Below are 12,303 nucleotides of genomic sequence, written 5' to 3' on the forward strand. Positions count from 1 at the left end.
AGTCCCTCTGATCCTGAGTATCATCAGCTCCTCTGCTGGCACTTACCCTCTGCCTCAAGTCCCCCCCCATTCCTTTTTACCCCCATAGCCCAGCCAGCTCTGTTCCCCTCTGCAGGGCTTCCTTCCATCTGGTCTCCCCATCCTCAATCACCTCTTTTCCCACCTGCCATCCTCAGCTCAGCTCTGGTTCCCTCTGTGCTCACTTACCCCCCTTCCCCTCCGTGTGACACCCCCTGCACCCTCCAGTCCCCTTCCCCTCTGAACCTTTCTTCTTGCTGCCTCCCTGGGTTTCCGTGCCCCTCGTTTTGGTATCCTCCAAGTCCCTCCGGTGCCACCCAGACCCCCCCTCTGGCCCTTCCTTTGCCCTCTGTGGCAGAGCCCCCTGCTTGGGGAAACAGCACCATCTATTCGCGGCGTTGTTTTATGAGCCTTTGTAGAGAAGAGAACGTGGCCTCTGCGGTTGGGTGCCTGTGACCCACCAGCAGGGCTGAGGACCTCATCCTGGAGCCAAGGGCTTGGGTAACATCTTCTGCTGTCCTAGGTCACGTTGGGTTAGACCTTACCTCCAGGCACCTCCTTGCAGCCCAAAGGTATTGCCCGACGTTTGCTCTGAGTGTAGGGTTATGAGTATGAGTTGTACAAGTTGTGTGCAGGGACAAGAGAGGGGAAGAGGCGCAAAGAGTCCACAGACAGGTCAGGCTGGGGGTTTCCTCTCGGGTTTGGCTCTCCCTTTCCAAGGCAGGGTCTGCCCTTCTGCTTTTGGATGTGAAGATACTCACCCCGAGGTCTGATACCCGTACGGGTCTCAGCCCCTGCCCCACATTTCCCCACGGTTGCCTTGAATTGACGCTAGCCCGTCGTGATCGCAGAGCTGTCGGGGAAGAGGGGGAGGAAGAGGTCCCAGGAAGGTGTTGGCCCCACAGGACCGACGTGGTCCCAGCTTGGCTGGGAAAGCTGTGCCCACCCCACCCCTCCCCAACTCTGCAGAGAGGGCAGCTGGGTAAGGGGCAGGGGCTGCCCTCAAACCCAGCTCAGCACCCCTCAGGGTTTGACTCCCATGTGTGCTGGGTGACAGAAGTCACCTAGGACCCCTTGGTTTCAGCTTCACCATAGCTGAATACAGCCTGCTGGGATAAAGGTACAAGAGGTGGTCTGCGGCATCCAAAGGTCTTGTAGAATAACTGCTACTTCTTCTTCTTGCTCTTATTGCTTTCAATCAGTTGCATCCCCTGCTGCTTGATCTCTTCCCGGGAGAGGGCAAGGCTGTGGCCTTTGCGAATAAAATACAAGGGGTCTGGAGGAGAGAGTGGAGAGGAGCGGGCTGGGGAGGATCTGTGGTGCCACCTCTGCTGTGCCCGTGTCCCCAGGGGAGCCAGAATGTTTTTCTAGGGCTGGTGGCATCTCAGAGAGTCCTCGTGCCAAGACCCTAGGCACAGGCTCTGCCGACTGGCTCTTACACTCCAGCACCCTGGGGTGACCTGCAGGACCTGCTGATGCTGTGGCTTGTCTCTAACACTGGTGGGGCTTCCCAAAAAAAGTCTGGAGCAATGAGGTGGTGAGTACACCTCCCATTTTGTTAAAAAATGGTAGTAAGTTGCCAAAAGCTCATCATTTCCCCTAAGAGTATCCTACAGGAGGAGGCCCCAGGCAGAGCCAAGCAGTGCTTATTCTTCACAGCCAGGTTATTTTGAAGACGAGGGTCTCCCTCCTTGCCCCACAGCATCTCCCCTTGGTACATCCCACCCCACTAGCTGCCTTTGTTCTCCCACATCCCCATCTAAAATGACCACCCATGCTCTCAAAGCCTTGGAGGCAGCCAAGGTCAGCCCCAAGGTCCGGAGGCAATTCATGGCTTGGAGCCTGCTGGGACAGTAGGAGACAGGCAAGGACTCCCAGAAATGCCAGCAGGCAGGGGCTGGGACAGTCACTGTGTGGCGTGTCCCTGATGTGTGCTCCTACCTTGCACGCTATTGTCTGCGTCATCCAAGGAAATCTTCAGGTTCTTTGTATCACTTGCAGTCGTATTCTCCAGGATATGTCTGACTTTCACAAAAATCTGTTAAAGACACCCTGGGTTACTTGCTGAAGGGGAGGAAGGAGTTACAGCCCAAGGGATTCCCCACCTTGATGCTCCCCTGGACGGGACACCCTGTAGCACCCAGTGCCAATGGGGGTGAGCTGCAATATGGGTCTTCCCTGGGGCCACCTCCATCCTCCCAGCTGGGAGGACAGCTTGGGATGGACCATCTCGGGGAGCTCTGTGTGGGTCCTCAAGAACCACAGCAGGGATGGAGCCACTGTGCACCTCATCGTCCTCATCGGGGCTGTGGCTGGTGGGGGGCAGGTCAGCCACCCGCTGCTTCAGGTACTGCAGCTTCTGCCGACAGTGGTGGAACTTCTCCTTCATCCCCGTGGCCTTGGGAGAATCATCCTGGAGTCAGGGAGAGAAGAACAACCTTGGTGGGGAAAATGAGCCATTGGGTGAGGAAAACAGGGTGATGGTGGCTGCACCCTGTGCTGTTGCACCTCCAAGCACTGGCCGGGGCTCTGCTCTCACCAGAGCCATGCGGGTACCTGGTTGGGTGCGGTGATGCCATACAGACAGAAGAAGAGTTTGTTGATGGCATTTTCTAACTCATATAGGAGACGCTGGTTCCTCAACATCTGGTCTGGCATCTGCTTCAGCCGAGCCTCTTCCTTCTGCAGGTTCATCCTCAGGCTCTCCTCCAGCATCCTGGAGCCAATCACATTCACACCCATATAACTTCACAGGGGTGCACAGAAACCCCAAATCTGTTGCAAAAGTTGCTTAGGTTGCCCCCGCCCCCCGCAGCTGCAGAGCAGAGGTCCTGCCTGCAACCCAACTGCATGCTGCTGGTACCACTTCTTCTGCCAGGTGAGGAACATGGGTCCTCCTGGTGTCACAACGAGAGCTTTGGGTGCCCTGCCAAGACCAGAGCTGGGGGAGCACCCTGCTCAGAAAGCCTCCCAATGCAGGTGGGTTTGGCAGTAGCAGTGGGATGGAGGAGGGGATGTCCTGTTGGGACACTTGGGAGGGACGTGATCCTCCTCTCCAAGGGTGGTGGCATAGTTGGTATGACTGTCCTGAGGCCAGCAGCACCTGGTTGTTTTGGGGGTCTGACGAAACTTCAGCTCAGCCTGCTTCAGCTCCAACTCCTCCAGTGTCTTCTTCAGTGCCTGCTTCTTCTCCTTGAGGTCATTGAAGTGATGCTTCAGGTCCACCGAGTAATTCTGCTTTGCCTGGATCCTTTTGTGCATGTCCTGGCCAAGGGAGAACATGAAGGCTCAGCCTATGGCACTCCTGCCGGGTATAGGACTGGGGCTGTGACCGTGGGCAGGTTTCTGCGTCACAGGCCACAGCAAGTTTACGTCGTGGAGAAAAGCAACTGCCTGCACAACAGGGGCTTTGGGGAGCCCCTGGGGCAGAGCGAGGCAGATAACCCCACAATGAAATAAGAGGAGCAGAGAGGTCTCAGCTCCCCAGGGCCCAAGCAGCCCCGGGGTATCCTGATGAGGTTTTTTTACGTTACCCAGATGCAGGAGCACTTCATCAGTGCCTTGGCATCCTCCATCTTCTCGATCATGCCGGACCTGTAGTCCATCTGAGACTTGGTGTCCTCTGATTCGGTGTCTGGGACAGGAGGTAATCGGCAGGTATGGATGTCTGTGCCCGCGTCCCACCCCCCTGCGCTCTGCCAGCCACTCACCTGTTAGCGATTCCTGCAGGCTCGAGGAGTCTATGGTGAACTTGAATCTGGCTAGCTGCAAGGATGTTCGTCGTTACCCCCTGAGCTGCTGGCACCCTGGGGGAGCTAGCCTTGGAGCTCCCCGCTGACCCCCCCATGGGGTGCTTGGCACAAATGCTGGCCATCTGCCCTCAGCCCTGCCTGTGCCTCGTCCCCCGAGCTCACCAGCCTCCGATGCTTTTGACTTGCTTCCATGAACCAGAGCATGTCGTCCTCCGCTTGGATGGCAGCCAGTGTTTGGGACCTGACCTCTCTCTCCATGAGGAAGACGGTTTCCATATCAGCCATATCCTTCTGAAGCATATCAAAGAGGGGAGAGGTGGCTGCCAAAGCCACTGGACCTTCGTGAGCTAACTCAGCTGCCGGGGTGGCAGCATCAAAGAAGACCCAGCCTCAGGGCAGCCTGACCCAAGAGCAAGACCCAGGAGGAGCTATGGAGGCACCTAGGTGCTGTGGGCAAGCCCAGCTCAGTCTCTTTTTCTCTCTGTTTCAGCCTGGGCATGCGGTGTTGTATGCGGGTTCTGGAAGGCAGGAGAGGGCCTCAAGTTCCCTCAGACCATCTCACCTTGACTATATAAGCAGATTTGCGAGCTTCCAAGGGCATGTGCTCCATGTCTTCCAGGTCCCAGTGGTACATCTCAGACATCCTGCTCATGATGTCCAGGTGCTGAAGCAGGCTGACCAGCTCCTAGGACATAGGGAGCCACAGTACGTCACCCCACCGACTCCAGGAGTCCCCTGCACTGTAACATGGGATGGAGGGGAACAGGAGGACCTCACCGATCCAGAAGGACATCCCACCAATGTATCCTTGGGTGGCTCATTGCCTTTGCAGGCAGAGCGGGTGGGACGATGGCATAGTGAGGAGGAGCTCACCTTCTTCAGGACATCCCGCGCCATCAGGTACAGGGTGCTGTCTGTCTGAGCAGCACGGATTTTCGGGAGTGTCTTCCCAATCTTGTTCTCCAGCTGGCAAATCATCTAGGGCAGAAACAGAGTGGGGGGGACATGGGGTGATCCTGTGTGCTGAACCTGGCACCCACCTGTGGGGTGCGGGGGTTGGATTAAAGCCTCCCTGTGGGTTCTGCTACCTCAGGAAGGGGTCCTGGGTACCTGTGCCTGTGCCTGGTGCTGCTTGTCATCCATCTCAGCATCCAGGAGCTGCTGTAGCCGCCTCTGCAGCTCGCCCTGGGCTCGGCTCCGCTGACTCAGCTGGTACAGCAGCAGGTTGGATGTGTTCACCTGGTCATAGATCTCACTGCGGAGCCTCTCCTGGGCCACCTGGATGGGCATGCAAGCGTTGGCCAGGCTGGAGGCAGGGCTTGCTGGGCACCTGCCTCTAAAGGGGGTCCTGACTGGAAAACCCCCTCCAGGATAGAGCCAGGGACACTGGATCATTGCTCTGGGACATTGTCACTCCCTCAGCAGGATGGCATCTGGGAGAGCTTTGCTCTGGGGGCTTGTTGGGGTAGGGCAGAGGCAGGCATCTGCTGGTGGCAGTGGTGGGTCAGGCTGAGGGACTGTGCCTAATGCAGACCCAGGGCTGGGCATCAATAACATCGACCAGCGTGATCGATGCTGGTGGAGAGTGGCAGCACCGCTCTGTCCCAGCGAGAGGCCCTCGGGCAAAAGCAGCTCTTTGGGGCCAGTGTCTCTGTCTCCATGGGCCTGTAACGAGGTCATAACCTTGGGCCATGCAGTGAAGGGCAGAGACAGCATCTCTGTCCCAGGAATCTTGGAGCCTACAGGAACCCAAGCAGCCCTAGGTGGGGACAATCAGGAGCTCTGCTGGGACAAAGGATCCATCTGCTCAGGGAGCTAAAGGAGCTGCACAGTTGGGCCCTACGGTGGAAAAGGGCTCATGGGACCACACGTGAACGACCCGTGTCTTGCTATGCCAGCCCCTGGGGGTGTCCTTGTGCTGGCACCAGGACCCTCAGCGGTGAGCCCCGTTCTTCTGAGCGTCCCCGGAGCCCCAGTTCCCTGCGAGCAGCCCATGCCGTTACCTCCACCGTCTCCCTGGCCAAAGCGACGCCCAAGGGCTTCTGCTCTTCGCAAGCTGTGGAGGTGCTGAGTTTGTTGCCCTGTAAGTGAGAGGGCTTGTTGTGATGTGGGGACATTCACATCCTGCTGCTGCCCTGGGTTGCCTGCTCCTGGCGAGGACCAGTGGGGAAGCTGGCTCTGCCGGACCAGCCCTGGGCAGGGACACAGCATGAGGGACCTGCCAGTACCTTCTCGATGCTGTCCAGAGTGCGGACATCCTCCCGCACCGCCTCGCGCAGCTTGGGGAGCACCTCTCTCTTCTGACTGAGTTTCTCCTCGCACAACTGCACGAAAAACTTCCTTCCTTGCTCTGCAGGACAAGAAAAATGCTGTTGGACCATGCAGGATGATGGGGGACACCAAGAGCCTCCGGGCTGACCCGCGAAGCCAAAGGGGCAGCACCTTGCAAGGCGATGGCGGCGTGCAGCTCCTGGGCGCGCTGGTCGAGGCTTGGCTTCCATCTCTGCGTGGGGCTGGCGCTCATGCCTCGTCCCTCCAGCCCCTGTGCCTGCGCGACAGCCATCGTGCCTCCCTGGCCTGGCAGGGACGTCGTCGCTGGGTTGTGACCAGGAACAGAACTGAGCTCACCACGCCCATGGAACCATCGCCATGGCACCTCCAAGTGCCGCGTTCCGCACCTCCTGCTTGGCCATCCCCCGCTGCTCCACCACCGCTGCCTGCAGCCCCTTCCTCTACAGTTTTGTGGGTAACAAATTAATTAGTAACTGATTTCCCAGTTCGCCGAGGTGGCTGAAGGCAGGACGGGCAGTGGGGATCCCAGCTGCGTTTCCCAATGCTGGAGCTTTGGCAGCTGCAACCCGCCCAGCCTCGGGAGCCCTCCAAGCCCCCCAGCAACAGAACAAAGACAATTTCAGGGAAAATAATGTGTCTGTGTCAACCCAGACACGCTACCAGTGCTCTCCTGCAAGCTGCCAGCTTATTTCACATGGTAAGAAGTGTCTGTTACTACCAAGATATGTACTGCTGGAAATTTGAGTTAGTCAAGGAATGGCTGCGCAGGGAGTTTTGTTCCTGTTGAAACAGGCAAGAACAAACCAGCTACCAACACCGGTGTTTATTTTGATGCTTATCATACGTTCTCACTGAACTACAAATATGACAAGAAACGCAAGCACGTACATTGGTTTGTTGAAGTGAAGCTCCCTTTACCCAAGAAAAGCCTTAACATTTGATTTGCAGCAAAAGACTTTATAAGGAAATTGCCTTCCTAGCACCAAACTTGTAATTTAGCTTAGATTAAGTTTTTCTAACTGAAGATCTCTAATTTGCCATCCTATTGTGCTCTAATTGTCAAATCTAGGAAACAAAGAGGACTGTGAAATGGATTACTGAGAAAGTATCATCTGAGGCTCTTAGTGTCTTATTTGCAGGCTTAGGAGCTGCATGTTAGTGCTAATTAACAGTGACAAGCTAAATATTAACATTATCATCTTCAGTGCTTCGTAACGTACATATGAAGAGACAGTTGTTTGAAAAACTAGCAACAAGCTAGGTTAACACTTGTACTCGATCTTAAGGGTCTTCCAACCTAAACAATCCTGTGATTCTACGTTCCTGTGACACGTCAGGTGCAGATGGCTGTTTCCTCTTGTGACTTGGAACAAGTTACCTCACTACAACCTCCTGTCAGGGAGTTGTAGAGAGCGATGTCTCCCCTCAGCCTCCTTTTCTCCAGGCTGAATAACCTCAGTTCCCTCAGCTGCATCTCGTAAGACTTGTTCTCCAGACCCTTTGTTGTCCTTCTCTGAACCCACTCCAGCATCTCAATGCCGTTCTCGTTGTGAGGGGCCCAAACTCGACACAGGGTTTGAGGTGCAGCCTCACCAGTGCTGAGCACAGGGTGACAATCCCTGTCCTGGTCCTGCTGGCCACACTGTTGCTGATACAGGTCACCGTGCTATTGGTCTTCTTGGCTTGTATTTGGCCAGAGAGGCTTCAATCAAGCCTCCACCCCTCCAGCTGACTTCAACTTTCCCTGCTTGAATTCTAGAAAATTCACAACGTGTTAATGGTACAAAGGAAAAGGTCATGTTGAGATACAAACCAGAGCTCTGTTTATTTCTTGCATAACAGGTGGAGTTGTGCGCTCTAACCCAGCAAACGCTGAACACAACATGTGCTCATCTGGGAGAGATCTAGTCACCGGCTCGCCTGCAGCTCCTGACCTGCTGCGTACCCTCAGCGTGTGAACAGGTACGTCAATACTCAAGACTCCCGAAATCCCTGCTCATTTAGCTTTTAGTCACCCAAGCACACATTCCTGTATTTTCAGTATCTCCTCTGGTTGTTGTCCTCTCTTCCCCTCTCCTTAGAAACACACAAATTCAGCCGAAAAGCATTTGTTTAACACAGCTGAAACAAGATTTAACAGAATCATCAAGTGCTATATACGGTGCCTGAGGAGCTGGCTGGCCATTCTGCGCATCTATCAGAACGCAGCATGAAAAGAGAGAGGATAAAGGACAGCTGCCAGGATTGTTCTCTATTGTGCAAAAAAAGGGCACACGCTGGGGAACGATGGCCTGACAAAGGTCTGTCTTGCTCAATGGCCAGAGGCCACCCCTGCCTGTTCGAGATTCATTTTATCACATGAACGAGAAGGGCTCACAAGCGCCGGCCGTCCCTTCAGCCTACAAAAGGCATCGCCACAGCCACAGGTACCTCTTATACTCTTAACAAAAATAATTATTTTGTTTCTTTCTGTATCTATAATATATAAATAGACAACGGTTCATTTTCATTAATGTAGCTAAATATATTTTATGATTAAGTTATTTGGAGAACGCTTTTCTAAGTCAGCAAGTACTCTTATAGCCAGTGAAGGAAATCTTTTAAGAATGGTCCTTTAAAGTACTCTAATTACCAAAGCAGCCAATTATAGAAGTTTAAATCAGTTTTCATGCTGCCAAGAGATTGGTTTTTAGACACGATCCACACTTTGCACCTGCTTAGAAGTGAAAATGCAGCTCTCTTTTTCTGAAGGTTCCTCTCCTCACATCCAAGACTGACCCCTCGGTGACCTACACAATCTTTCACTCAGCACCGACAGCTTAAAAGTAAAAATGATTGGCACCACATCCATCAAACGCTCTTGAACAGCAACCTTGAAAGTAACCCAAAGTTAGAGTAGCTTCCGTATCACATCTTAACTCAATCCTCGTTAGTGCAACTCCGACACAAAATGTTCTTACAGGCAAAGACATCTGTAAACCAAGCAAGTGTAAAATGATTAAAGACCCCCACACTGCATGGAAAAATCCCAAAGGATTAGTGTCAGAAAATATTTGGCAGCAAGAAATTGGAAAAAACATGAAGGCCTAACAGAAGAGAGTGGCTAACGTCAGTCACTTCGTAGGATGTTGTTGAAGTAGAACTGCTGCAGGAAGGTCTTCATTATTCAAGCTTCTCATCTCCTTCCTCCACATCTTTCAGACTGAGCACTTCCAGCGTTCCTTTCCCTTTTGTCTCGCTCCGGATCAGCTCATCAATCTCTCTGAAGCAGCCGGGGTCAATGAGGCACACCTGAAATGTTTCACGTTTTGTCAAGCAATAATATTCGATTTCATCATCCCCTTTTTCAAGGTCTAACATAAATCTTAATTTAAAAAACCAAACAAAACAACATTACAAAGAAGGACTTTGCAGAGCTGATAACCAATTTCTGTCAAGTCATCCATCCACTGAAGCTCTGTAGTTCCATCTACACAGGCTGGACGTCTCTTTTGACAGTTGGGATTGCGAGATTCTAATCTGTTCTCCGAAAGTTTTTACTAATACCAAATTTTTCTTTACCACAGGCTATTTTTGGAAATCTAATTAACCACTGTCCAAACACAAGCCTGACCGACCAAATAAAGAGGAGTGACATTCCATGTATGCAGAGAAACTTATCAGTGTTGTGGGACAATCACTGCTAAGAGAAGTTACACCCTTGTTTCTCCGCCACCTGGAGCAGCAATTGCTGCACAGGAACAGCTACTTTCAAGGTTACATCACTAGGATTGTGTGAAACTAAAAACTACAAACTACACCTCTGATTTAGAATCTCTGGTAAACTTGCAGCTTATCTAAACAGCTTCAACTCATCCTCCAGTAAAACATACAGGGTAATCAAATCAAGTATGGAACCCAAGGACTGCTTTATCGCTTACAATTTCCAGCTGTTCATGGAAGTCTTCATTCTCAATAACTTTAATCAGTGGCTTGAGCTTCTCTTTCAGTTTCTTCCCTTCCTTTGCCGGAAGAATAAATCGCAGCCTCATGTGAGCACGTTCAATTTGCATGGTCTCCTTTAACTGCCTGATCACTTCCAGTGCCTGTAAAGACATTAAGAAAAAAGAGCACTCAAACAGTTGCAGAAAAAATACAGCACAGATCAAAATCTCAAACCCTCTGAGCTACCTTCAGACACGTTTCTCAGCACTGACCACTGCTGCTCCGCCGCAGCGAGTTTGCTACCATGCTATTTTGATGGATTAACAAGCAAAGGCAGAGTTCTTGCTGTTCACAATCACTTCAGGTACTTAAAAAAACCTGTCTGAAGTAACCTTAAATAGCAGTTGCACTACAAATCAACAGAAACCCATGGGCTCAGATGCAAAGCCTGATTTACCGCCTCAATTCCAATAAATAAAAGAACTTCTGTTTCTGTTCCAGGCACATCACTGCTGCTGCTTCCACTTGTTTCTTTCCTTCTCCCTTCCCCAAATTGTTAGAAAACCAACTGCACGAGTTTCCAAAGCTGCTTGTATCCAGCGTTCAGCATTCAGCTGGGTGAGTAATCTCTTGTTGGGCTTTAGACCACGGGGCTTTGTTGATCCCTCTGTGACTGCCAACAGAGAAATGACGCTTGAAGGCAACACCTCTGAGCAGAAGTTGATTTTGTGAGAAAACTAACCTGCTGCTTCGTGCTCTTGTGTGGTTTCACGGAGTAGTGAATATCCTTCATGGCTCTTTCTATGAGGATTACTGTGTATGGTCTCTTTGTTTCAGGATTCACACACTTGTCAGCCACAATAGTCGCGATGTCTCTGAACATCTGCTCCAGCTGTGTCTGTCGTTCTTTGTCCGATACCTGCAGTTCCCCTTTTGATAAAATCTGTACAGTAAAAATAAAGAACTTAGTTAATAAACATCACAAATTTGACCAAGGAGCAAATACTGTAGTAACTTTGTTAAATTTAACAACTGCTTGAATAGTTTGGTTAATTGTGGTTAACGTACATCGTTACAACAGACAACACTGAAAAGACTTCAGACAAAAGACCCACCACAGGAACACTAAACTACAAAAACAGAATCACAGATTCTTATCACCCACAAGTCCACAGTGCGTATCTTGCCAAGAAGGACTAAGAAGGTAGATCTGTTCTTAATGTTTAATTGAACTGTCCAAACGAAGCAACTGTCCCCTTCCTTTCCCTGCTGGAAAGGAAGCAGGGCTCACTAACTTTTCTTCTGTGTCCGTAGACATCAGTGCACAGAACACTCAGTACTCTCTCCAGCCAGATGTATCTATAAAACTTAAGTTTACACCAGTGAATTACCACTCCTTTCTACCCATTTATTGGCAAATAAACTCTCTTGTTTACAGCAGCACTGCATTCTAAGAAAGCCTTCCAGTAACCAACCAACCTAACATGTCTGCATGACCCTCATGTAAAGCACTCGGGAAGTCTTTTCCAAGTTTTTATAAAGCAAGATGTGTGAAACCTACCATCTTACAGATTTCTGTCTGGTCATCCGTCCCAAATGCTTTAACGAGATCTTCCTTCTTCGCAACCTGGCCTTTGGAAACGTTGACAAACACTGTGTGTGTCTGCAGGACTTCGTCAAGATCTTTCTCCCTGGGAATCAGGAGAGGGTTAGAAAACTTGGCAAGTCACTAAGGGAAGAAAGCGCACGTGAGTTTTTAGCGAGGAGGAGGAACCAGTCCTGCTGCCAAGGGCTGAATCATTGGGGCCTGTAAACTGTGATCACCGAGAGCATCTCTTAGGGGGAAAGGAGCGTGGTGCTGACAACAAGGACCAACACCGAGGTCGTGGGATCGAATCCCGCTCGGTCCCCATGTGTTGCCTGGTCTAGTCGAGAGGTGGCGTCCCTGCCCATGACAGGGAGGTTGGACCAGATGATTTCTAAGGCCCCTTTCAGCCTAGGCCATTCTAGGATTCTATGATTCTATGACTTGTGTCTGCAGAAGAGAAGATTGAGGGGGGATCTTATCACCGCTTGTAAATACTTATAGTGGGTGTCAGGAGGACGGGCTCAGCCTTTTTTTGGCAGTGCCCAGTGACAGAACAAGAAGTAACCGGCACAACCTTAAACACAGGCAGTTCTACCTAAATATGAGGAGGAGCTTCTTCACTCTGAGGGTGGCAGAGCACGGAACAGGCTGCCCAGAGGGGTTTCCACCTTTGGAAACATTTAAACCCCGGCCTGGCTGCCATCCTGTGCCAGCCGACCTACGGGATCC

The 12,303-nt window shown here is 51.6% G+C and overlaps 2 protein-coding genes across 2 annotated transcripts; both read right to left on the minus strand.

Moving 5' to 3' along the window:
- Positions 1-1,184: 1,184 nt before the first annotated feature.
- CCDC183 (coiled-coil domain containing 183) lies at positions 1,185-6,333 on the minus strand. The gene is made up of 14 exons (XM_009865564.1): positions 6,213-6,333; positions 5,999-6,120; positions 5,774-5,851; positions 4,881-5,048; positions 4,644-4,748; positions 4,333-4,455; positions 3,933-4,061; positions 3,729-3,783; positions 3,552-3,652; positions 3,119-3,282; positions 2,575-2,737; positions 2,306-2,431; positions 1,960-2,056; positions 1,185-1,294 (listed from the first exon to the last, which is right to left on the minus strand). The coding sequence occupies exons 1-14, from the start codon at positions 6,331-6,333 to the stop codon at positions 1,185-1,187; spliced, it is 1,662 nt and encodes a 553-aa protein (XP_009863866.1).
- A 2,443-nt stretch (positions 6,334-8,776) lies between these two features.
- SBDS (Shwachman-Bodian-Diamond syndrome) lies at positions 8,777-11,677 on the minus strand (the record flags this gene model as incomplete). Its single annotated transcript, XM_009865566.1, has 4 exons — positions 8,777-9,353; positions 9,983-10,147; positions 10,729-10,929; positions 11,548-11,677. Coding segments are annotated over 4 exons (625 nt in total), but the record flags the coding sequence as incomplete, so codon positions are not given.
- Between the last annotated feature and the right edge of the window lie 626 nt (positions 11,678-12,303).

This window comes from Apaloderma vittatum, unplaced genomic scaffold (genome assembly GCF_000703405.1).
Source record: "Apaloderma vittatum isolate BGI_N311 unplaced genomic scaffold, ASM70340v1 scaffold29672, whole genome shotgun sequence".
Lineage (NCBI taxonomy): Eukaryota > Metazoa > Chordata > Aves > Trogoniformes > Trogonidae > Apaloderma > Apaloderma vittatum.

Bases quoted from the DNA above. Each gene is read 5' to 3' on its own strand.
- CCDC183 (XM_009865564.1), bottom strand. From the start codon at position 6,333: ATGGCTGTCGCGCAGGCACAGGGGCTGGAGGGACGAGGCATGAGCGCC. The intron at 6,121-6,212 runs GTGCTGCCCCTT...CTTGTCCTGCAG, and splicing joins CGCCGCCATCGCCTTGCAAG to AGCAAGGAAGGAAGTTTTTC. The intron at 5,049-5,773 runs GTAACGGCATGG...ATGCCCATCCAG, and splicing joins TGGCCAGGGAGACGGTGGAG to GTGGCCCAGGAGAGGCTCCG.